Source organism: Oncorhynchus kisutch, unplaced genomic scaffold (assembly GCF_002021735.2).
Source record: "Oncorhynchus kisutch isolate 150728-3 unplaced genomic scaffold, Okis_V2 Okis03b-Okis08b_hom, whole genome shotgun sequence".
NCBI lineage: Eukaryota > Metazoa > Chordata > Actinopteri > Salmoniformes > Salmonidae > Oncorhynchus > Oncorhynchus kisutch.
In genome coordinates, this window is record NW_022261980.1 from 20181607 (window position 1) to 20207708 (window position 26102).

General features: G+C 45.2%; 1 protein-coding gene across 2 annotated transcripts in view; it reads right to left on the reverse strand.

Annotated features, from left to right (window-relative positions):
* Positions 1-26102, reverse strand: part of LOC116359544 (NT-3 growth factor receptor) — a 120767-nt gene that overhangs the window by 25502 nt on the left and 69163 nt on the right. For both annotated transcript variants that reach the window (XM_031812304.1, XM_031812303.1), the window contains exons 10-12: positions 25864-25916; positions 24975-25077; positions 5204-5392 (exon numbers count right to left, since the gene is read on the reverse strand). In XM_031812304.1, coding sequence (XP_031668164.1) covers positions 5204-5392; positions 24975-25077; positions 25864-25916 — 345 coding nt within the window. The remainder of the gene's footprint in view (positions 1-5203; positions 5393-24974; positions 25078-25863; positions 25917-26102) is intronic.

Sequence of the window (26102 nt, forward strand, 5' to 3'; positions counted from 1 at the left end):
TGCTGTCTGATATAGAGTTGTGGTGCTGTCTGATATAGAGTGGTGGTGCTGTCTGATATAGAGTGGTGGTGCTGTCTGATATAGAGTGGTGGTGCTGTCTGATATAGAGTGGTGCTGTCTGATATAGAGTTGTGGTGCTGTCTGATATAGAGTGGTGGTGGTGCTGTCTGATATATAGTGGTGGTGCTGTCTGATATAGAGTGGTGGTGCTGTCTGATATAGAGTGGTGGTGCTGTCTGATATAGAGTGGTGCTGTCTGATATAGAGTTGTGGTGCTGTCTGATATAGAGTGGTGGTGCTGTCTGATATAGAGTGGTGGTGCTGTCTGATATAGAGTTGTGGTGCTGTCTGATATAGAGTTGTGGTGCTGTCTGAGCTGGATTTGTGGTGCTGTCTGATATAGAGTGGTGGTGCTGTCTGATCAAGAGTGGTGGTGCTGTCTGATATAGAGTGGTGGTGCTGTCTGATATAGAGTGGTGTTGTCTGATATAGAGTTGTGGTGCTGTCTGATATAGAGTGGTGGTGGTGCTGTCTGATATAGAGTGGTGGTGCTGTCTGATATAGAGCGGTGGTGCTGTCTGATATAGAGTGGTGCTATCTGATATAGAGTGGTGGTGCTGTCTGATATAGAGTGGTGGTGCTGTCTGATATAGAGTTGTGGTGCTGTCTGATATAGAGTGGCGGTGGTGCTGTCTGATATAGAGTGGTGCTGTCTGATATAGAGTGGTGGTGCTGTCTGATATAGAGTGGTGGTGCTGTCCGATATACAGTGGTGGAGCTGTCTGATATAGAGTAGTGGTGCTGTCTGATATAGAGTGGTGGAGCTGTCTGATATAGAGTGGTGGTGCTATCTGATATAGAGTGGTGGTGCTGTCTGATATAGAGTGGTGGTGCTGTCTGATATAGAGTGGTGGAGCTGTCTGATATAGAGTGGTGGTGCTGTCTGATATAGAGTGGTGGAGCTGTCTGATATAGAGTGGTGGTGCTATCTGATATAGAGTGGTGGAGCTGTCTGATATAGAGTGGTGGTGCTGTCTGATATAGAGTGGTGGTGCTGTCTGATATAGAGGGGTGGTGCTGTCTGATATAGAGTGGTGGTGCTGTCTGATATAGAGTGGTGCTGTCTGAGATAGAATGGTGGTGCTGTCTGATATAGAGTGGTGGTGCTGTCTGATATAGAGTGGTGCTGTCTGATATAGAATGGTGGTGCTGTCTGATACAGAGTGGTGGTGCTGTGTGATATAGAGTGGTGGTGCTGTCTGATATAGAGTGGTGCTGTCTGATATAGAGTGGTGGTGCTGTCTGATATAGAGTGGTGGTTCTATCTGATATAGAGTGGTGGTGCTGTCTGATATAGAGTGGTGTTGTATGATATAGAGTGGTGATACTGTCTGATATAGAGTGTGCTATCTGATATAGAGTGGTGGTGCTGTCTGATATAGAGTGGTGGTGCTGTCTGATACAGAGTGGTGGTGCTGTCTGATACAGAGTGGTGGTGCTGTCTGATATAGAGTGGTGGTGCTTTCTGATATAGAGTGGTGGTGCTATCTGATATAGAGTGGTGGTGGTGCTGTCTGATATATAGCGGTGGTGCTGTCTGATATAGAGCGGTGGTTATGTCTGATATAGAGTGGTGCTGTCTGATATAGAGTGGTGGTGCTGTCTGATATAGAGTGGTGGTGCTATCTGATATAGAGTGGTGGTGCTGTCTGATATATTAAGTGGTGTTGTATAATATAGAGTGGTGATGCTGTCTGATATAGAGTGGTGGTGCTATCTGATATAGAGTGGTGGTGCTATCTGATATAGAGTGGTGGTGCTGTCTGATATAGAGTGGTGGTGCTGTCTGATATAGAGTGGTGGAGCTGTCTGATATAGAGTGGTGGTGCTGTCTGATATAGAGTGGTGGAGCTGTCTGATATAGAGTGGTGGTGCTATCTGATATAGAGTGGTGGAGCTGTCTGATATAGAGTGGTGGTGCTGTCTGATATAGAGTGGTGGTGCTGTCTGATATAGAGTGGTGGTGCTGTCTGATAGAGCCCTATTCCCTACATAGTGCACTACTTCAGACCAGAGCCCTATTCCCTACATAGTGCACTACTTTAGACCAGATCCCTATTCCCTACATAGTGCACTACTTTAGACCAGAGCCCTATTCCCTACATAGTGCACTACTTTAGACCAGAGCCCTATTTCCTACATAGAGCACTACTTTAGACCAGAGCCCTATTCCCTACATAGTGCACTACTTTAGACCAGAGCCCTATTCCCTACATAGTGCACTACTTTAGACCAGAGCCCTATTTCCTACATAGAGCACTACTTTAAACCAGAGCCCTATTCCTACTGTTGACCAGGTCCCATTAAGTTCTGGTCAGAAGTAGTCCACTAGTTCTGGAGTAGGTTGTAATTTGGGCCTGTATGATGACGGAGCTCTGTAGAGCAGAGGCACTAAACCCCCCTCTGCCTGAGGACACATACTCTTTTAAAGGAAAGATAACCAGCTAAGACGCAGATGGTGAATTCATCCTGAAGATAATACGGCACCCGCCTTTCATTTCCAAACTCATATTTCCAAACTGGGAAATTATGTTTCCATTCATTCCAATTAGAGAGGAAGGGAGCTTAGCCAAACCAGTTTTATATAGGTCTACGTTCCAAATGGTAAACTATTCCCTACATAGTGCACTACTTTTGAAAAGAGCCCTGGAGGAGTGCACTATGTAGGGAATAGGGTGCCATTTGGGACTCGCTTTTACTGTACTTATGCAGACGGATCAAAGAGTGTCTAAGATCAATACCCAGCCTGCCCTGCTCTTCAGATAGCACATCACTGAGGAAAATGAGTGTCTAAGATCAATACCCAGCGTGCTCTGCTCGTCAGATAGCACAGTATATAGGACTAGTCCACTACGTAGGGAACAGGGTGCCCTTTGGGATACAACCCTAAGTCCCTGAGATCTGAGAGTCGGAAATAGAAAGGAAGGAATCAAGCATTAGTTCTGGTGAGAAACGAACTAACTGGGCCTCTGAATTAGTCTGGTCCAAGAACTGATATTTAATTGAGAAAAATACAACAAAATATCAAATGATTTAAGATATTAATTCAAAACCTTTTGTGGTGAGGAATACACAGGAGATGAACAATGGAGACAAATTAAACCAAAGTGAAATGCTTTAATTAGCATAAGTATGGGAAGTGGCCAAGGCTACATTCTGGTGTTTCAAGACCAGAGAAATACCCTATACATACTAAAGTTTGGAGTATACTCAAATGAGTGGATTTGGCTATTTCAGCCATACCCGTTGCTGACAGGTGTATCGACTCCAGCACACCGCCATGCAATCTCCATAGACAAACATTGGCAGTAGAATGGCCTTACTGAAGAGCTCAGTGACTTTCAACATGGCACCGTCATAGGATGCCACCTTTCCAACAAGTCAGTTCACCAAATTTCTGCCCTGCTAGAGCTGCCCCGGTCAACTGTAAGTGCTATCATTGTGAAGTGGATTTGTCTAGGAGCAACAGCTGTGAAGTGGTAGGCCACAACTCACAGAACGGGCCCGCTGAGTGCTGAAGCGCGTGGCATGTAAAAACGCCGACTGCCCGACCTCACAAACTCTATTCTGGCTAAATGGAAGCAAGTCCCCGCAGCAATGTTCCAACATCTAGTAGAGAGAGAAAGTCAGAGAGACAGAGAGAGACAGAGAGAGACAGAGAGAGAGAGAGAGAGAGAGAGAGAGAGAGAGAGAGAGAGAGAGAGAGAGAGAGAGAGAGAGAGAGAGAGAGAGAGAGAGAGAGAGAGAGAGAGAGAGAGAGAGGAGGGGGGGGAGAGGGGGGGGAGAGAAGAGAGAGGGACAGAGAGAGAGAGGGACAGAGAGAGAGAGAGAGAGAGAGAGAGAGAGAGAGAGAGAGAGAGAGAGAGAGAGGGACAGAGAGAGAGGGACAGAGAGAGAGGGACAGAGAGAGAGGGACAGAGAGAGAGAGAGAGAGGGACAGAGAGAGAGAGAGAGAGGGGGACAGAGAGAGAGAGAGAGAGAGAGAGGGACAGAGAGAGAGAGGGACAGAGAGAGAGAGAGAGAGAGAGAGAGAGAGAGAGAGAGGAGAGAGAGAGAGGAGAGAGAGAGAGAGAGAGAGAGAGAGGGACAGAGAGAGAGAGAGAGAGACAGAGAGGACAGAGAGAGAGAGAGAGAGAGAGAGAGAGAGAGGAGAGAGAGAAGAGAGAGAGAGAGAGAGAAGAGAGAGAGGGGACAGAAAGAGAGAGAGAAGAAGAGAGAGAGAGGGACGAGAGAGAGAGAGAGAGAGAAGAGAGGGACAGAGAGACAGAGAGAGGGCAGAGAGAGAGAGAGAGACAGAGAGGAAGAGAGAGAGAGGAGAGAGAGAGACGAGAGAGAGAGAGAGAGAGAGAGAGAGAGAGAGAGGGACAGAGAGGAGAGAGAGAGGGACAAGAGGAGAAGAGAGAGAGAGACGAGAGAAGAGAGAGAGAGAGAAGACAGAAGAGAGAGAGAGAGAGAGAGAAGAGGAAGAGAGAGAGAGACAGAGAGAAGAGAGAGAGAAGGGAGACAGAGAGAGAGAGAGGACAGAGAGAGAGAGAAGAGAGAGAGAGAGAGGGAAAGAAGAGAAAGAGAGGAGAGACAGAGAGGAGGAGAGAGAGAGAGAGGAGAAGAGAGAAGATAGAGAGAGAGAGAGACAGAGAGAGAGAGAAGAGAGAGAGACAGAGAGAGAGAGAGAGAGAGAGAGGAAAGAGAGAGAGAGAGAGAAGAGAAGGGCAGAAAGAGAGAGGAGAGGGACAGAGAGAAGAGAGAGAGAGAGAGAGGGACAAGAGAGAGAGAGAGAGAGAGAGAGAGAGGACAGAAAGAAGACAGAGAGAGGGACAGAAGGAGAGAGAGAGAACAGAGAGAGAGAAGAGGAGAGGGAACAAGAGAGAGAGAGAGAGAGAGAGAGAGAGAGAGAGAGAGGGACAGAGAGAGAGAGGAGGGGGGAACAGAAGAGAGAGAGAGAGAGAGAGCAGAGAGAGAGAGAGAGGAGAGAGGGACAGAGGAGACAGAGAGAGAGGGACAGAGAGAGAGAGAGAAGACAGAGAGAGGAGAGAGAGGGACAGAGAGAGAGAGAGAGAGAGAGAGAGAGAGAGAGAGAGAGAGAGAGAGAGAGAGAGAGAGAGAGAGAGAGAGAGAGGGACAGAGAGAGAGAGAGAGTACTTACAGGTGGTGGGTGTGTTGCAGTCGTGTCCGTGTCTGAAGTACTGTGGTTTCTGTATAACAGGTATATGGGTCATTCCTATAACCACCTCGTCAGCCTCGCCGTTGAGGGTACAGGGTGTGATGATGCCATGGTTGACGTGATGAAGAGGACTGGCAGAGTCTTCCTCACCACTGATCACCGCCACCGGCCCTTGGAGAGGAAGACAAAGTTAATAAATCAAATCAATATATAGCCATACAGTGCTTTACAGTTATGCAGCCGAAGGCCTGCAGAACCACAACACATGGAAATCTCTTTAACCACAAGTGGAGCATTTTTTATGTAATATATCTCTATACGCTGAGCAATGTGTAACTCTTAGCTGTGTCTGAGGCAGTTTAGCAATCTGTACGTTTTCTCAGGTCAATCTGGACAGTTTTGAAGTTCGCCACCATCTTCCTAATGTGTCAGTACACCGTAATTTCCTATCTTCGATCAATCCCTGAAAATCTGTTTTTGTTTCTCCAGCTTGGCAGTACCGGAGCCAGTCTCCGTATCATCAGTGAGTCACAATCACAATGTGCACTCTGACAGCCTTCATATTCTGAGAGGACGGAAAATAACAACCGTGAGGAAGGGAAATAACATCCAAGAGGAAGGAAATAAGAACCGTGAGGAAGGAAATAACATCCAATAGGAAGGAAAATAACATCCAATAGGAAGGGAAATAACATCCAAGAGGAAGGAAAATAACATCCAATAGGAAGGAAAATAACATCCAATAGGAAGGGAAATAACATCCAATAGGAAGGAAAATAACATCCAATAGGAAGGAAAATAACATCCAAGAGGAAGGAAAATAACATCCAAGAGGAAGGAAATAACATCCAAGAGGAAGGAAAATAACATCCAATAGGAAGGAAAATAACATCCAAGAGGAAGGAAAATAACATCCAATAGGAAGGAAAATAACATCCAATAGGAAGGAAAATAACATCCAAGAGGAAGGAAAATGACATCCAATAGGAAGGGAAATAACATCCAAGAGGAAGGGTAAGGACATTCAAGAGGAAGGGTAAGGACATCCAAGAGGAAGGGTAAGGACACCCAAGAGGAAGGGTAAGGACATCCAAGAGGAAGGGTAAGGACATCCAAGAGGAAGGGTAAGGACATCCAAGAGGAAGGGTAAGGACATCCAAGAGGAAGGGTAAGGACATCCAAGAGGAAGGGAAATAACATCCAAGAGGAAGGGTAAGGACATCCAAGAGGAATGGTAAGGACATCCAAGAGGAAGGGTAAGGACATCCAAGAGGAATGGTAAGGACATCCAAGAGGAAGGGTAAGGACATCCAAGAGGAAGGGTAAGGACATCCAAGAGGAAGGGTAAGGACATCCAAGAGGAATGGTAAGGACATCCAAGAGGAATGGTAAGGACATCCAAGAGGAAGGGTAAGGACATCCAATAGGAAGGGTAAGGACATCCAAGAGGAAGGGAAAGGACATCCAAGAGGAAGGGAAAGGACATCCAAGAGGAATGGTAAGGACATCCAAGAGGAAGGGTAAGGACATCCAAGAGGAAGGAAATAACATCCAAGGAGAAGGGTAAGGACATCCAAGAGGAAGGGTAAGGACATCCAAGAGGAAGGGAAAGGACATCCAAGAGGAAGGGTAAGGACATCCAAGAGGAAGGGTAAGGACATCCAAGAGGAAGGGTAAGGACATCCAAGAGGAAGGGTAAGGACATCCAAGAGGAAGGGTAAGGACATCCAAGAGGAAGGGTAAGGACATCCAAGAGGAAGGGTAAGGACATCCAAGAGGAAGGGTAAGGACATCCAAGAGGAAGGGTAAGGACATCCAAGAGGAAGGGTAAGGACATCCAAGAGGAAGGGTAAGGACATCCAAGAGGAAGGGTAAGGACATCCAAGAGGAAGGACCCCTTAGTTCCAGTGAAGGGAAATCGTAACACTACAGCATACATACAAGGGAAATAGCAACATGATAGGAAGTCAGCACCTATAGTGGGTCAACAAGAGAGCTGATTCAGTTAGAGAATGACAGGGTGATATTGGAGCTGATTTAGTGACATAATGACAGGGTGATATTGGAGCTGATTTACTGACATAATGACAGGGTGATATTGGAGCTGATTTAGTTAGAGAGTGACAGGGTGATATTGGAGCTGATTTAGTGACATAATGACAGGGTGATATTGGAGCTGATTTAGTGACATAATAACAGGGTGATATTGGAGCTGATTTAGTTAGAGAGTGACAGGGTGATATTGGAGCTGATTTAGTGACATAATGACAGGGTGATATTGGAGCTGATTTAGTGACATAATGACAGGGTGATATTGGAGCTGATTTAGTGACATAATGACAGGGTGATATTGGAGCTGATTCAGTTAGAGAATGACAGGGTGATATTGGAGCTGATTTATTGACATAATGACAGGGTGATATTGGATCTGATTTAGTTAGAGAATGACAGGGTGATATTGGAGCTGATTTAGTGACATAATGACAAGGTGACATTGGAGCTGATTCAACCACAAGGTATAGCCTTCTCATCACCTTGACAACTGAGTAAATAACCATGTAGATCCAGTCATACAGTCCTCGTTTACGTCCCAGACGTTCACCCTATTCCCTACTGTATATAGTGCACTACTTTTGACCAGAGCCCCATCATAAGTAGTGCACTATGTAGAGAATAGGGTGCCATTTAGGTCGTAATCCTATCATCAGGGCCAGCATCTCAACCCTCCAGTTCAGAGAGGTGATAGAACAACGTCAGTCTCCCGGGCGTTAAGCAAAGTGACCATTTTAAACCACTTGGGGTGCTGTTTGAAGACTCAGCCACTTGAAATAAATATGGCAGAGAAGGATGATGAATGGGAGGAAACATCTGATGTATTAAAGAAGCCCCGGCATAGAATAAAAAGAGATCTGATCGACAGCAGTGGCCTCTGGGATGTGGACGGCCTGGGTCCATTACCCACTCACAATCAGAGGCTGTAGATGGCCTGGGTCCATTACACACTCACAATCAGAGGCTGTAGATGTTCTGGGTCCAATACCCACTCACAATCAGAGGCTGTAGATGTTCTGGGTCCAATACCCACTCACAATCAGAGGCTGTAGATGTTCTGGGTCCAATACCCACTCACAATCAGAGGCTGTAGATGTTCTGAGTCCAATACCCACTCACAATCAGAGGCTGTAGATGTTCTGGGTCCAATACACACTCACAATCAGAGGCTGTAGGTGTTCTGGGTCCAATACCCACACACAATCAGAGGCTGTAGATGTTCTGGGTCCAATACCCACTCACAATCAGAGGCTGTAGATGTTCTGGGTCCAATACCCACTCACAATCAGAGGCTATAGATGTTCTGGGTCTAATACCCACTCACAATCAGAGGCTGTAGGTGGCCTGGATCCAATACCCACTCACAATCAGAGGCTGTAGATGTTCTGGGTCCAATTCTCACTCACAATCAGAGGCTGTAGATATTCTGGGTCCAATAGTGCCTTATTGGCTCTGGTCAAAGTAGTCAACATCCTGCAGACTGCATCAATGCTACCTGACGTGTGATAAAAACCTCCCTGTGGTCTCTGGAAGGAGTTTGATCATTTGAAAAGTTTCAGTTCTCTGAACTATGAGCACTACGGCTTCACTACACACTCAGAGGTTACATCCCAAATCGCACCCTATTCCCTATATAGTGCACTACTTTTGTCCAGCTCTGCACAATGCTACAGCACTACGTTCCTGTCTTGCTCCCAACTCAGAACCCACTCAGAAATATGTCTTCCTGGGAGGGCCAGATTACAGAGAATAGGTAAAGGGAGGATGAGAGAACAGGAGAAGTTGGGCTGTTGAGTGATAACATCCTGCAGACTGGATCAATGCTACCTGACGCTGAAGAAAACCTCCCTGTGGTCTCTGGAAGGAGTTATATAAGTTGCAGTAGCTGTGAATGGGTTCTGACGCTGAAGAAAACGTCCCTGTGGTCTCTGGAAGGAGTTTTATAAGATGCAGTAGCTATGAATTGGGTTCTGAGACAGCATATCTCCAGTAGAATATATCTAAGCTTGTGTCCCAATTTGCATCGTATTCAGTGCACTACTTTTAACCAGGGCGCCGGTCCAAGGTAATGCAGTATATAGAGGATAGGGTGCCATCTGGGAAGCAGACTAAGAGCAGAGGTCTTCCATCAGATCAACTCTGATGTACTCTAAAGAAACACACACAATGAAACAGTGCAACTTTCTCCAGTCAAGTTCTGTCCCTTAGCAGGAAGTCAGACTGAGAGACACTGTTTTACAGTTGTAGTTGTTGGCTTTAGAGTGAGTATTTCTCAGAGACAAAACCCTCCTATAGAAGTTGTGACTTGTGTTTGTTGGAGTTAACACCTAAATATTATTTAGCAGTCCTCCACTATGAAGAGAACAGGAAGTCATGTGACCAGAGCCCTATAGCCCCTGGTCAGAAGTCCTCCATACATGAAGGGCACTTTTCGGCATTTGCTGTATGATCGATGAGAATCTCCATATTGCAAATGTACAGTCCCTTACGTCCGTGAATGCTTTTAAAAAATTGCCGATGGTGGCGGGCCATGCACCCAGAGCTAGATCTTCCGGGAAGTCAAACGAAGTCTCTCGGACATTCGGTTTCCGTTTTACAATTTTTTAAAATGTTGGTCATTTTTCCTCTGTCACGGTAAATTCCACCAGATGGTGAATGGAATCTTATTGCAAATGTACAAAACATCACCAATCACGACATGGCCATTTCTCCTAAATGGAAAAGACTTCGAAGATGAAACTTGGTGAGCATAGGTTTGGACTAATGGGCTGTTAGCCCAGAAACAAGATGACGTTGAGGCCTCAACGCTTTTTGAGTTAAGGCCATTTTTCTGGGATTAAAGGTCAAAAACAAAAATAAAGCGCTAATTTGACATGAACCTACGGTATAAGGAAAAAAAGAATCAGCCATTTATCTATTGTAATTTACGAGAAATCGTACAATGTACAATTGGTGACGGTCAATGAAATGTGTTTTCCCCCCCCCAAAAAAAATAGATCCAGTTGCAGCATGTTCAAACGAATCCGTTAAGGTGGGTTCGGAGCGCTGCAAGAATTTGTGATTTTCTGAAATAACACACACTCATTCAACCCTCTGTAAATCAGTCAGTTCTTAATGTAAAGACTTAAAGCTCAATATTTTGTCAGAGCCTACCCCAAGGAGGATATGTGTTCACTTTCAGCTTCCTGTGTCAACCGGAAGTGCCTTAAATTGGGGTCATAGAGGCTGTTTCGAAGGGTTTAAAAGGTCAGCTCTTTCCAAAACTTCATATGTGTGATTAGGCAACCCTCATGAACTGTAAATCAGTCATTTCTCCCATCATATTTAAAAAGAAAACTCTCACACACACACACAGCAAGGATGGAGTGACACATTGTGGGACTTAGAGACACAATAGTTGTTTTTTCGAATTATCAAAGAACCGTCAGTCCTAGAGCTCTGAAACTTTAGAAACCTGTTCTGGAGCTCAAGTCGATAGCGCGTGGTGAGTTATGTGGCTCTAGAAAATTCTCAGACCAAGAAACAGCCTTGTACATTTGCAATAACTTCAATTCATTTTTACCATCAAGAAAATGACGTAATTTAGAAAAGTCCCAGAGTCGTAAGACTGGGTGCATTGAAACCGCCTCGGCCCATAGAGACGGACCCCAATGTTTCTGTCACCTTGATAGCTTATTCAAGGACCCCATAGCCATGCCCGGGAAAAGTGGATTTTCAGCACCAATTAAGGTTGCTGCTCGGCTTGTTAATCTTGTTAATCCAACCACGGTGTCAGATTTCAAAAAGGCTTTACGGCGATAGCATACCATGCGATTATCTGAGAATAGCGCCCAGCAGACAAATCATTACAAACAGTTACCAGTAGAGGAGTTACACAAGTCAGAAATAGTGATACACTTAATCTCTTACCTTTGATGATCTTCATATGGTTACGCTCACAAGACTCCGATTTACTCAATAAAACCTCAATTTTGTTCAGTAATCCACAGGCTCAAAGGCAGTCACATCAAACAGATGAAAAATCAGAAAAGCATCAGTAAAGTTTGTAAAAACATGTCAAACGATGTTTATAATCAATCTTCATGTTGTTTTTAGTCATAATAATCAATAACATTTCATCCGGGCAAAAGCTTCGTCAATTTAAAAAGAAAACAAGAAAGTCGTGCTCTCTGTCGTGCGCTTTAAAAAGCTCTGGGACACTGGTCAGACTGGTCTTACTCCCTCATTTTTCAGAATACAAGCCTGAAACAATTTCTAAAGACTGTTGACATCTAGTGGAAGCCATAGGGAGTGCAATTTGAGTCCTAAGTCAATGGATACTGTAATGGCATTCAATAGAAAACTACAAAATAAAAAAAATCCCACTTCCTGTATTTTTCTCAGGTTTCCGCCTGCCATATCAGCTCTGCTATACTCACATACATTATTTTTAACAGTTTTGGAAACTGTAGAGTGTTTAATATCCAAATATGCATATCCTAGCTTCTGGGCCTGAGTAGCAGGAAGTTTAGTTTGGGCACACTTTTCATCCGGAGTAAATTTAAACAGAAGGTGCCACGAATTTTGGACCTGCTCTGAAATATGTGATATTTGGCTTCTAACCAAGTTGGACAAAGTGGGTTTGGTGTCAGTTTGCATCAGTTTGGTGTCAGAATGATATCTTATTGACTGATGGATGCTGACTTGCTGGCTGACTTTTGTACATTTGCAATAAGATTCGACATTGAAAAAACTTTTGAGTATGTCAAATTCGTGATGGTAAATGCACATTGAAACATATTGCAAATGGACAGCCGTGCGCCTGGTGATTGGAACGGGTTACAAGAGGAATATTTTTTTAATGGTTTTGAATACCTTTAGGAGGGTGCAAGGGGTCCTTGGCTGGGTAGGGAGCACCCACCACCCGTGCCCATCCAATAGGGAGCACCCACCACCCGTGCCCATCCAATAGGGAGCACCCCTGGTCATTTTGGACGTTTTTCAAAAAATCGTTAAAAGACGACAGAGTCCCACTTCTTTCTCACTATGCATGACAAATAGACCTAGGTTGATTCAGGGCTTAACCTTTTTGGGATAGGGGGCAGCATTTTCACTTTTGGATGAATAGCGTGCCCAGAGTGAACTGCCTCCTACTCTGTCCCAGATGCTGATATATGCATATTCTTATTAGTATTGGATAGAACACACTCTGAAGTTTCTAAAACTGTTTGAATGATGTCTGTGAGTATAACATAACTCATATGGTAGGCAAAAACCTGAGAAAAATCCAACCAGGAAGTGGGAAATCTGAGATTTGTAGTTTTTCAACTCAGCCCCCATTGAAGATACAGGGTGATATTAGTTATGTTTCACTTCCCAAGGCTTCCACTAGATGTCAATAGTATTTAGAACCTGTTTTGAGGATTCTACTCTAAAGGAGGGGCTCATAAGGGCTCTTTGGGTGGGTGTTCTGGCAGAGTGCCACAGCCTCGGTCTGCCGGTCTGGCACGCTCACGTGAAAGGTAGCTTCATTCCACTTCATTTGTACAGACAAAGGAATTGTCCGGTTGGAACATTAATGAAGTTCTATGTTAAAAACATGCTAAATATTGATTCCATACTTAGGTTGGCATGTTTCTACGGGCTGTAACGGAACTTTTTGAACTTTTCGTTCGATGTTCGGCGCGACCTGTACGCACTTTTGTATTTGTTTACCAAACAACCTAACAAAAGAGGATATTTGGACATAACTGACATTATCGAACAAATCAAACATTTATGGTGGAACTGGGATTCCTGGGAGTGCATTATGATGAAGATCATCAAAGGTAAGTGAATATTTAAAATGCTATTTCTGAGTAATGTTGACTACCCAATATGGGTAGGGTATCTTTTTGGCTGCTTTGTTGTCTAAAGGCTGTACTCAGATTATTGCATGGTTTGCTTTCTCCGTAAAGTTTTTAAAAAATCTGACACAGCGGTTGCATTAAGGGGAAGTTTATCTAAAGTTCCATGTATAATAGTCATATTTTTATCAATGTTTATTGTGAGTATTTCTGTAAATTGTTGTGGCTCTCTGCATTATCACCGCATGTTTTAGAACTACCAAACGTAACGTGCCAATGTAAACTCAGATTTGTTTTATATAAATATGAACTTTATCAAACAAAACATACATGTATTGTGTAACATGAAGTCCTATGAGTGTGTTTTGATGAAGATCATCAAAGGTTAGTGATTAATTTTATCTCTATTTCTGCTTTTTGCTTCCTCTCTTTGGCTGTAAAAAACGGCTGTTTTCTGTGGCTTGGTGGTGACATAATCATTTGTGGTGCTTTTGCTGTAAATCCTTTTTGAAATCAGACACTGTGGCTGGATTAAAGAGAATTGTATCTTTAAAATGGTGTAAATTTAATTATGAGATTTTTGTTGTTTTGAATTAGGCGCCCTGCACTTTCACTGGGTGTTGCGGGGGGGTTACGCTAGACAGGTTAACATAGTGATATATATCATTTAGGCAGTATAAATGCCATTTGGACATGGTTCACTGACTTTTGGGATTTGAAACCGACTTCCTATGATCATATATGGCAAATGGACATAACATCCTGATTTGGCACTTTCAATACGTTCATATTGCATTTCAACATTTCTTATGGCATTTGGCAATGGTTCACTGACTTTTGACTGACTTATGACTTCCTATGATATCATATTGCAAATGGACAAAACATATGCTCTATGGACAAGAAAAAATAATATGACAATAATATATGACTAAGGTATGTTTATACAGTTCTTATACATGTATAATTGACCCAAAAAATTGAAAGAATTTCAAAAAACGGTCCAAAAAGCACTTTTTTAGAGGGTGATACATGTATTTTTATTGTTTTTCAAATTTTCAAAATTTGACACTTGGGTCTTGACTTGATGTCCTTTTGCAATATGAAAATGAACGGTTGAACTTTTTTTGATGTATGACACTTGTCATTTGTCATTTGCAATATGATTTGAATGAACTGCAGTCCAATTGAGTGATATTTGAAATTGTGTATATGTTTCGTCCAATGGCAATATGTTCCCATTCATTTTTGTCCATTTCAAGGGGGTAATCCCTTACCTGAACAAGAGTCTCTCAGAGCATTCACAGTCAGCCCTTCTGACACCCTTATCAGATTACAGCAAAATCACAAGTTGACCTGAACAGAGCAATACTCAATCATGAGGCATCAAAGCCAAAGGAACTAAACAATATTAAGAAATGCGATAGATGGAAGGAAAGTAGTATGGAAACCTACCAAAAAACAATTAGGCAACACATTCAATCCCTTTTAGACAATTTCCTGGACAAAACATTTCACTGTAATAGTGAAGGTGTAAACAGGGCAGTAGAAAACCTAAACAGCATAGGGTGGCAGGTAGCCTAGTGGTTAGAGCGTTGGACTAGTAGCCGAAAGGTTGCAAGATCGAATCCCTGAGCTGACAAGGTGGAAATCTGTTGTGCTGCCCCTGAACAAGGTGCCACTGTTCCTAGGCTGTCATTGAAGATAAGAATTTGATCTTAACTGACTTGCCTAGTTAAATAAAGGTAAAAAAAAATATTTGACCTCTCGTGAGGTAAATGCCCAATGACATTTTTAAATGTCAAGCAGACAATCTAAGAAAATTAACAATGATAAAGGAAATTTAGAAACCTGTCCAACCAAAAACATAGAGACCCAGAAAACCTGAGTCTACATCTAAGCTATGGTGAATCCCTTTAACAATACAAGAACACAGAAATACGGAAAAAGAAGGAACGGCACCTCAGCTCAATGTCATGAAGAAACCAGAGAATCGAATGACTTCTGGGACAATTGGAACACACTGAAAAATAACACAAAAGGTTATCTATTCAAAACGGAGATGTATCGATAAACCTCTTTTCCTATGTTTACAAACAGCAAAAACATACACTGTAAGTGGTGATGCATTACAGTAGGCAATCATGAAAACAGTTTCATCAGAAAAACACATTAAGCTGTGAAATAGTACTGTATATTGTTGTGGAACTGTGTAGGACACATTAAGCTGTGAAATAGTACTGTATATTGTTGTGGAACTGTGTAGGACACATTAAGCTGTGAAATAGTACTGTATATTGTTGTGGAACTGTGTAGGACACATTAAGCTGTGAAATAGTACTGTATATTGTTGTGGAACTGTGTAGGACACATTAAGCTGTGAAATAGTACTGTATATTGTTGTGGAACTGTGACGAACACATTAAGCTGTGAAATAGTACTGTATATTGTTGTGGAACTGTGTAGGACACATTGAGCTGTGAAATAGTACTGTATATTGTTGTGGAACTGTGTAGGACACATTAAGCTGTGAAATAGTACTGTATATTGTTGTGGAACTGTGTAGGACACATTAAGCTGTGAAATAGTACTGTATATTGTTGTGGAACTGTGACGAACACATTAAGCTGTGAAATAGTACTGTATATTGTTGTGGAACTGTGTAGGACACATTAAGCTGTGAAATAGTACTGTATATTTGTATATACATTAACGTGAGTTATGACCAAATGGGTTGAACCAAGGGTTTACAGGGGAGTGCTGATCAAATGGGTTGAACCAAGGGTTTACAGGGGAGTGCTGATCAAATGGGTTGAACCAAGGGTTTACAGGGGAGTGCTGATCAAATGGGTTGAACCAAGGGTTTACAGGGGAGTGATGACCAAATGGGTTGAACCAAGGGTTTACAGGGGAGTGATGACCAAATGGGTTGAACCAAGGGTTTACAGGGGAGTGTAGAACCAAGGGTTTACAGGGGAGTGCTGACCAAATGGGTTGAACCAAGGGTCTACATTAAGGCTGAGTAAAGTTCCACCACCTCAGGTTGAGAGAGAGAGAGAGCAAAGACCAACAGTCAGTCAGAACTCTCCTTCTCCTCGATGTCTCCTCCTCTCCTCCATGCCTCTTCCTCTCCTCTCTCTTCGTCCTCCATGTCTCCTCATCCTCCACGTCTCCTCCTCCCCCTCCACTCTCCTCTCATCCATGTCTCCTACTCTCCTCCTCCTCCATGCCTCCTCCATGTCTCCTCCTCTCCTCTCCTCCTCCTCCATACCTCCTCCTCTCCTCCTCCTCGCCTCCTCCTCTACTCTCCTCTCCTCCTCGCCTCCTCCTCTCCTCCTCCTCAATGCCTCCTCTCCTCTCCTCCTCCCCCTCCTCCTCCTCCTCTCAGTAGTAAACGGCTGGTCTATAATGGGGGTTTGGTGCTTTTTTTACGCATTTCTGGGTACATTAGCATCCAGAGTTAATTGGCACCATTTGCTCAATGAGCTTCCTTGAGTAAGTAAATTACTTTGTCACTAATTGTCACTAATTATCAAGCTGAACAAGTGGAATCAGCCTCACCATTCCTAGTGGAAGTGAGACACAATATGGGGGGTGCAGAGGAAGGGGAGGGGGAAGGGGGTGAGAAGGCAAGGAGGTACAGGGATAGCAGAGATAAACACTACCAATCAATGTATAGTAGAATGAAAATATACAGGGCTAGTCAGAAACACTACCAATCAATGTATAGTAGAATGAAAATATACAGGGCCAATCAATGTATAGTAGAATGAAAATATACAGGGCTAGTCAGAAACACTACCAATCAATGTATAGTAGAATGAAAATATACAGGGCTAGTCAGAAACACTACCAATCAATGTATAGTAGAATGAAAATATACAGGGCTAGTCAGAAACACTACCAATCAATGTATAGTAGAATGAAAATATACAGGGCTAGTCAGAAACACTACCAATCAATGTATAGTAGAATGAAAATATACAGGGCTAGTCAGAAACACTAAATAATGTAAAATTCATGTCCCCTCCCTAGTATCTCTACAGACAGTATTGGTTCATGTCCCCTCCCTAGTATCTCTACAGACAGTATTGGTTCATGTCCCCTCCCTAGTATCTCTACAGACAGTATTGGTTCATGTCCCCTCCCTAGTATCTCTACAGACAGTATTGGTTCATGTCCCCTCCCTAGTATCTCTACAGACAGTATTGGTTCATGTCCCCTCCCTAGTATCTCTACAGACAGTATTGGTTCATGTCCCCTCCCTAGTATCTCTACAGACAGTATTGGTTCATGTCCCCTCCCTAGTATCTCTACAGACAGTATTGGTTCATGTCCCCTCCCTAGTATCTCTACAGACAGTATTGGTTCATGTCCCCTCCCTAGTAACTCTACAGACAGTATTGGTTCATGTCCCCTCCCTAGTATCTCTACAGACAGTATTGGTTCATGTCCCCTCCCTAGTATCTCTACAGACAGTATTGGTTCATGTCCCCTCCCTAGTATCTCTACAGACAGTATTGGTTCATGTCCCCTCCCTAGTATCTCTACAGACAGTATTGGTTCATGTCCCCTCCCTAGTATCTCTACAGACAGTATTGGTTCATGTCCCCTCCCTAGTATCTCTACAGACAGTATTGGTTCATGTCCCCTCCCTAGTATCTCTACAGACAGTATTGGTTCATGTCCCCTCCCTAGTATCTCTACAGACAGTATTGGTTCATGTCCCCTCCCTAGTAACTCTACAGACAGTATTGGTTCATGTCCCCTCCCTAGTATCTCTACAGACAGTATTGGTTCATGTCCCCTCCCTAGTATCTCTACAGACAGTATTGGTTCATGTCCCCTCCCTAGTATCTCTACAGACAGTATTGGTTCATGTCCCCTCCCTAGTATCTCTACAGACAGTATTGGTTCATGTCCCCTCCCTAGTATCTCTACAGACAGTATTGGTTCATGTCCCCTCCCTAGTATCACTACAGACAGTATTGGTTCATGTCCCCTCCCTAGTATCTCTACAGACAGTATTGGTTCATGTCCCCTCCCTAGTATCTCTACAGACAGTATTGGTTCATGTCCCCTCCCTAGTATCTCTACAGACAGTATTGGTTCATGTCCCCTCCCTAGTATCTCTACAGACAGTATTGGTTCATGTCCCCTCCCTAGTATCTCTACAGACAGTATTGGTTCATGTCCCCTCCCTAGTATCTCTACAGACAGTATTGGTTCATGTCCCCTCCCTAGTATCTCTACAGACAGTATTGGTTCATGTCCCCTCCCTAGTATCTCTACAGACAGTATTGGTTCATGTCCCCTCCCTAGTATCTCTACAGACAGTATTGGTTCATGTCCCCTCCCTAGTATCTCTACAGACAGTATTGGTTCATGTCCCCTCCCTAGTATCTCTACAGACAGTATTGGTTCATGTCCCCTCCCTAGTATCTCTACAGACAGTATTGGTTCATGTCCCCTCCCTAGTATCTCTACAGACAGTATTGGTTCATGTCCCCTCCCTAGTATCTCTACAGACAGTATTGGTTCATGTCTCCTCCCTAGTATCTCTACAGACAGTATTGGTTCATGTCCCCTCCCTAGTATCTCTACAGACAGTATTGGTTCATGTCCCCTCCCTAGTATCTCTACAGACAGTATTGGTTCATGTCCCCTCCCTAGTATCTCTACAGACAGTATTGGTTCATGTCCCCTCCCTAGTATCTCTACAGATAGTATTGGTTCATGTCCCCTCCCTAGTATCTCTACAGACAGTATTGGTTCATGTCCCCTCCCTAGTATCACTACAGACAGTATTGGTTCATGTCCCCTTCCTAGTATCACTCTGCAGACAGTATTGGTTCTGTGTTCATGTCCCCTCCCTAACATCACTCTACAGACAGTATTGGTTCATGCCCCCTCCCTAGTATCTCTACAGACAGTATTGGTTCATGTCCCCTTCCTAGTATCACTCTGCAGACAGTATTGGTTATGTGTTCATGTCCCCTCCCTACCATCATATAGACAGTATTGGTTCTGTGTTCATGTCCCCTCCCTAGTATCTCTACAGACGGTATTGGTTCTGTGTTCACGTTCCCTCCCTCACATCACTCTACAGACAGTATTGGTTCTGTGTTCATGTCCCCTCTCACATCACTCTACAGACAGTATTGGTTCTGTGTTCATGTCCCCTCCCTAGTATCACTCTACAGACAGTATTGGTTCATGTCCCCTCCCTCACATCACTCTATAGACAGTATTGGTTCTGTGTTCATGTCAAGATTCATCTCTTGTTTTGTATCGCTCTGTTATTTATTATTAAACTCACCAACTGCACCTGTTTCCTGAATCCTGTTTCCTGACTCCTGCTTCCTGACTCCTGCTTCCTGACTCCTGCTTCCTGACTCCTGCTTCCTGACTCCTGCTTCCTGACTCCTGCTTCCTGACTCCTGCTTCCTGACTCCTGCTTCCTGACTCCTGCTTCCTGACTCCTGCTTCCTGACTCCTGCTTCCTAACTCCTGCTTCCTGACTCCTGCTTCCTGACTCCTGCTTCCTGACTCCTGCTACCTGACTCCTGCTTCCTGACTCCTGCTTCCTGACTCCTGCTTCCTGACTCCTGCTTCCTGACTCCTGCTTCCTGACTCCTGCTTCCTGACTCCTGCTTCCTAACTCCTGCTTCCTGACTCCTGCTTCCTGACTCCTGCTTCCTGACTCCTGCTTCCTGACTCCTGCTTCCTGCTTCCTGCTTCCTGACTCCTGCTTCCTGACTCCTGCTTCCTGACTCCTGCTTCCTAACTCCTGCTTCCTGCTTCCTAACTCCTGCTTCCTGACTCCTGCTTCCTGCTTCCTGACTCCTGCTTCCTGACTCCCAGCATCCTAACTCCTGCTTCCTGCTTCCTGCTACCTAACTCCTGCTTCCTGACTCCTGCTTCCTGCTTCCTGCTACCTAACTCCTGCTTCCTGCTTCCTGCTACCTAACTCCTGCTTCCTGACTCCTGCTTCCTGCTTCCTAACTCCTGCTTCCTGACTCCTGCTTCCTGACTCCTGCTTCCTAACTCCTGCTTCCTGACTCCTGCTTCCTGACTCCTGCTTCCTGACTCCTGCTTCCTGACTCCTGCTTCCTGCTTCCTGCTTCCTGACTCCTGCTTCCTGCTTCCTGCTTCCTGCTTCCTGCTTCCTGACTCCTGCTTCCTGCTTCCTGCTTCCTGACTCCTGCTTCCTGCTTCCTGACTCCTGCTTCCTGCTTCCTGACTCCTGCTTCCTGCTTCCTGCTTCCTGACTCCTGCTTCCTGCTTCCTGCTTCCTGACTCCTTCTTCCTGACTCCTGCTTCCTGACTCCTGCTTCCTGCTTCCTGACTCCTGCTTCCTGCTTCCTGCTTCCTGACTCCTGCTTCCTGCTTCCTGCTTCCTGACTCCTGCTTCCTGCTTCCTGCTTCCTGACTCCTGCTTCCTGACTCCTGCTTCCTGCTTCCTGCTTCCTGCTTCCTGCTTCCTGCTTCCTGACTCCCAGCATCATTGTTACAATTTTTTTTGAAGTGTATGTCGTATATCTAGGAGATATAAGAGGAAAGGAAATGTTTATAAATGTTTTGACACATTTAACCCCTTGTTGTTGTTGGCACAAAACTACCTTCGTTCTTCCATTATTTTGTCAGGGTTACCTTCAGACCACTCCCATAACACTGGTGGGGGAAATAGAACAAAACGGAGAACACCGCCGTGTTGGTGAGAGTCTCCCCTTCTTACAGTGGGGTAAAACGGTTCAGACACCTCAGACAAAAGTTGACACATCGGCGTTACCGACTTCAGACGAGTCACTCGTGGAGGTCATACAGCACAACAGAGAAAACCATATTAGTTTGTTGGCCAAACCGTTAGGATGCTACAGACGTTTTCAGGATGTCTACCAGTCTGACCAACAGCGGTATAAATCGGACTCTTTCCACCGCAGATAGGGAAGGGCGACATAGGAGGATGCGGTGTATAGAGACACAGCCCATGCAGAAAAGGCATCTCCAGCTTATTAAACTGACAGATATAAATGTTTTTTTTTAAATTATGTTACTTAGATTGACGCACCGGTACGTTAATAGACTCTATACTACAAAAAATATTAAACTAGTTCCGTTCCAAATGCCAAGATGTGGAGGGCAAAACATGAGAGAGAGATGGAGGCAGAAGGAAAGGGAGATGCGGAGACCAAAGCTTATAAATGGCAGAAGCTTTAACAGTTATTATTATGGCCACACTGGAAATAATAGAATTGGCCGCACGCTTCGTAACTTTCAGAATATGTCAAAGATACATTTTAATCTCCCACAAAAAAAAGTCATTGATTAAAAGAAGAAGCTTCCTTCTCGTTGTTTTTCGCAGCCAAAATGGAAAATGGATTTGACTCTTTTCCACCATGGCTACTAGATCTGATCGTGGGTCCTGTCCATAATCGTTATCTGGCCCTCTTCCACCATGGCTACTAGATCTGCTCGTGGGTCCTGTCCATAATCGTTATCTGGGCCCTCTTCCACCATGGCTACTAGATCTGCTCGTGGGTCCTGTCCATAATCGTTATCTGGGCCCTCTTCCACCATGGCTACTAGATCTGATCGTGGGTCCTGTCCATAATCGTTATCTGGCCCTCTTCCACCATGGCTACTAGATCTGCTCGTGGGTCCTGTCCATAATCGTTATCTGGCCCTCTTCCACCATGGCTACTAGATCTGATCGTGGGTCCTGTCCATAATCGTTATCTGGCCCTTTTCCACCATGGCTACTAGATCTGATCGTGGGTCCTGTCCATAATCGTTATCTGGCCCTCTTCCACCATGGCTACTAGATCTGCTCGTGGGTCCTGTCCATAATCGTTATCTGGGCCCTCTTCCACCATGGCTACTAGATCTGATCGTGGGTCCTGTCCATAATCGTTATCTGGCCCTCTTCCACCATGGCTACTAGATCTGATCGTGGGTCCTGTCCATAATCATTATCTGGCCCTCTTCCACCATGGCTACTAGATCTGATCGTGGGTCCTGTCCATAATCATTATCTGGGCCCTCTTCCACCATGGCTACTAGATCTGATCGTGGGTCCTGTCCATAATCGTTATCTGGGCCCTCTTCCACCATGGCTACTAGATCTGCTCGTGGGTCCTGTCCATAATCGTTATCTGGGCCCTCTTCCACCATGGCTACTAGATCTGATCGTGGGTCCTGTCCATAATCGTTATCTGGCCCTCTTCCACCATGGCTACTAGATCTGATCGTGGGTCCTGTCCATAATCGTTATCTGGGCCCTCTTCCACCATGGCTACTAGATCTGATCGTGGGTCCTGTCCATAATCGTTATCTGGGCCCTCTTCCACCATGGCTACTAGATCTGATCGTGGGTCCTGTCCATAATCGTTATCTGGGCCCTCTTCCACCATGGCTACTAGATCTGATCGTGGGTCCTGTCCATAATCATTATCTGGGCCCTCTTCCACCATGGCTACTAGATCTGATCGTGGGTCCTGTCCATAATCGTTATCTGGGCCCTCTTCCACCATGCCTACTAGATCTGATCGTGGGTCCTGTCCATAATCGTTATCTGGGCCCTCTTCCACCATGGCTACTAGATCTGATCGTGGGTCCTGTCCATAATCGTTATCTGGGCCCTCTTCCACCATGGCTACTAGATCTGATCGTGGGTCCTGTCCATAATCGTTATCTGGGCCCTGCAACATTTGTCCAAAACATATTGCTGAATATAGAAAAGGGTTTTACCCACCACCTTTCTTCATGAAGGTGATGCAGCGACGCTGACAACCGGAGAGACAGACCCCAGTCAGGTCCCAGTCAGGTCCCAGTCAGGTCCCAGTCAGGTTCCAATCAGGTCCCAGTCAGGTCCCAGTCAGGTTCCAGTCAGGTTCCAGTCAGACCCCAGTCAGGTCCCAGTCAGGTCCCAGTCAGGTTCCAGTCAGGTCCCAGTCAGGTTCCAGTCAGGTTCCAGTCAGGTTCCAGTCACGTCCCAGTCACGTCCCAGTCATCCAGCTGGAAACCAGAGAGACAGATCCCAGTCAGGTCCCAGTCAGGTCCCAGTCAGGTCCCAGTCAGACCCCAGTCAGCCAGCTGACCAGTCAGACCCCAGTCAGGTCCCAGTCAGGTCCCAGTCAGCCAGCTGGCCAGTCAGGTCCCAGGCAGACCCCAGTCAGCCAGCTGGCCAGTCAGACCCCAGTCAGCCAGCTGGCCAGTCAGACCCCAGTCAAACCCCAGTCTACCAGCTGGCCAGGCAGACCCCAGTCAGACCCCAGTCAAACACCGGTCTACCAGTTGGCCAGTCAGACCCCAGTCAGACCTCAATTAAACCCCAGCCAGCCAGCTGGCCAGTCAGACCCCAGCCAGCTGGCCAGTCAGACCCCAGTCAAACCCCTGTCTACCAGCTGGCCAGTCAGACCCCAGTCAGTCAGCTGGTCAGTTTCTTTATTCCATGTGTAACTCTGTGTTGTTTGTGTCAAACTGCTTTGCTTTATTCTTGGCCAGGTCACAGTTGTAAATTAGAACTTGTTCTCAACTGGCCTACCTGGTTAAATAAATGTGAAATCAATTTTTTCTCCTACACAGAGGAGCCCTGACCTCAACCCCATTGAACACCTTTGGGGATGAGCCAGGACTAATCACCCAACATCAGTGCCAGACTTCACTAATGCTCTTGTGACTGAATGGAAGACCCAGCTGCAATTTTCTAACATCTCGTGGAAAGCCTTCCCAGATGAGTGGAGGCTGTTATAACAGCAATGTTCCAACATCTAGTGGAAAGCCTTCCCAGAAGAGTGGAGACTGTTACAGCAACAATGTTCCTACATCTAGTGGAAAGCCTTCCCAGAAGAGTGGAGGCTGTTATAGCAGCAATGTTCCAACATCTAGTGGAAAGCCTTCCCAGAAGAGTGGAGGCTGTTATAGCAGCAATGTTCCCACATCTAGTGGAAAGCCTTCCCAGAAGAGTGGAGGCTGTTATAGCAGCAATGTTCCAACATCTAGTGGAAAGCCTTCCCAGAAGAGTGGAGACTGTTATAGCAACAATGTTCCTACATCTAGTGGAAAGCCTTCCCAGAAGAGTGGAGGCTGTTATAGCAGCAATGTTCCAACATCTAGTGGAAAGCCTTCCCAGAAGAGTGGAGGCTGTTATAGCAGCAATGTTCCCACATCTAGTGGAAAGCCTTCCCAGAAGAGTGGAGGCTGTTATAGCAGCAATGTTCCAACATCTAGTGGAAAGGCTTCCCAGCAGAGTGGAGACTGTTATAGCAACAATGTTCCTACATCTAGTGGAAAGCCTTCCCAGAAGAGTGGAGGCTGTTATAGCAGCAATGTTCCAACATCTAGTGGAAAGCCTTCCCAGAAGAGTGGAGACTGTTACAGCAACAATGTTCCTACATCTAGTGGAAAGCCTTCCCAGAAGAGTGGAGGCTGTTATAGCAGCAATGTTCCAACATCTAGTGGAAAGCCTTCCCAGAAGAGTGGAGACTGTTACAGCAACAATGTTCCTACATCTAGTGGAAAGCCTTCGCAGAAGAGTGGAGGCTGTTATAGCAGCAATGTTCCAACATCTAGTGGAAAGCCTTCCCAGAAGAGTGGAGGCTGTTATAGCAGCAATGTTCCAACATCTAGTGGAAAGCCTTCCCAGAAGAGTGGAGGCTGTTATAGCAGCAATGTTCCTACATCTAGTGGAAAGCCTTCCCAGAAGAGTGGAGACCGTTATAACAACAAAAGGGGGACCAACTCCATATTTAAAAAAAAATATTTTTTGTATTTAACCTTTATTTAACTTGAATTAATGCCCATGATTTATGGAATGAGATGTTGGAGGAGCAGTTGTCCACATACGTTTGGTCATGTAGTGCACTATGACTTACCCTTCAATCCAAACTTGTTGCGTCGGCCATATTTGTTGATGAGAATGAAGAGGACGATGAGGAGAACACTGGTGAAACCAGCTAGACCTACTGCTATCGACACCTGGAGACAGACAGACAGGTTAGGAGACAGACAGACAGACAGACAGGTTAGGAGACAGACAGACAGACAGACATGTTAGGAGACAGACAGACAGACAGACAGACAGACAGACAGACAGACAGACAGACAGACAGACAGACAGACAGACAGACAGACAGACAGACAGACAGACAGACAGACAGACAGACAGACAGACAGACAGACAGACAGACAGACAGACAGACAGACAGACAGACAGACAGACAGACAGACAGACAGACAGACAGACAGACAGACAGACAGACAGACAGACAGACAGACAGACAGACAGACAGACAGACAGACAGACAGACAGACAGACAGACAGACAGACAGACAGACAGACAGACAGACAGACAGACAGACAGACAGACAGACAGACAGACAGACAGACAGACAGACAGACAGACAGACAGACAGACAGACAGACAGACAGACAGACAGACAGACAGACAGACAGACAGACAGACAGACAGACAGACAGACAGACAGACAGACAGACAGACAGACAGACAGACAGACAGACAGACAGACAGACAGACAGACAGACAGACAGACAGACAGACAGACAGACAGACAGACAGACAGACAGACAGACAGACAGACAGACAGACAGACACAGGTGATTCTAGCCAGCCCCAGTACTGTGGAAACCAGGAGACACTACACTACTTTTGAACAGAGCCCTATGGACTGTGGTCTAAAGTAGTGCCCTATGTAGGGATTAGTGTGCTATTTCAGATAGTCCCTGTGTCATTATAAACTCACCCCAAACGTCTCTTCTTCCGGCCTGATGGCATTGTCTGATGGCACTGGGCTACCTGGAATACAGACAGAAACAGTAGGAGCACTGGAGAATACAACCCACTCCCAAATAGCACACTATTCCATAGTACACTAGCTTTGACCAGAGCCCTCCTTGCCTTGTAGTGTGCTATATATGGAACAGGGTTCTACTTGGGATGCAGACTAACTCCAGAGCAGAATTGTGGAGTAAAAATCGACCG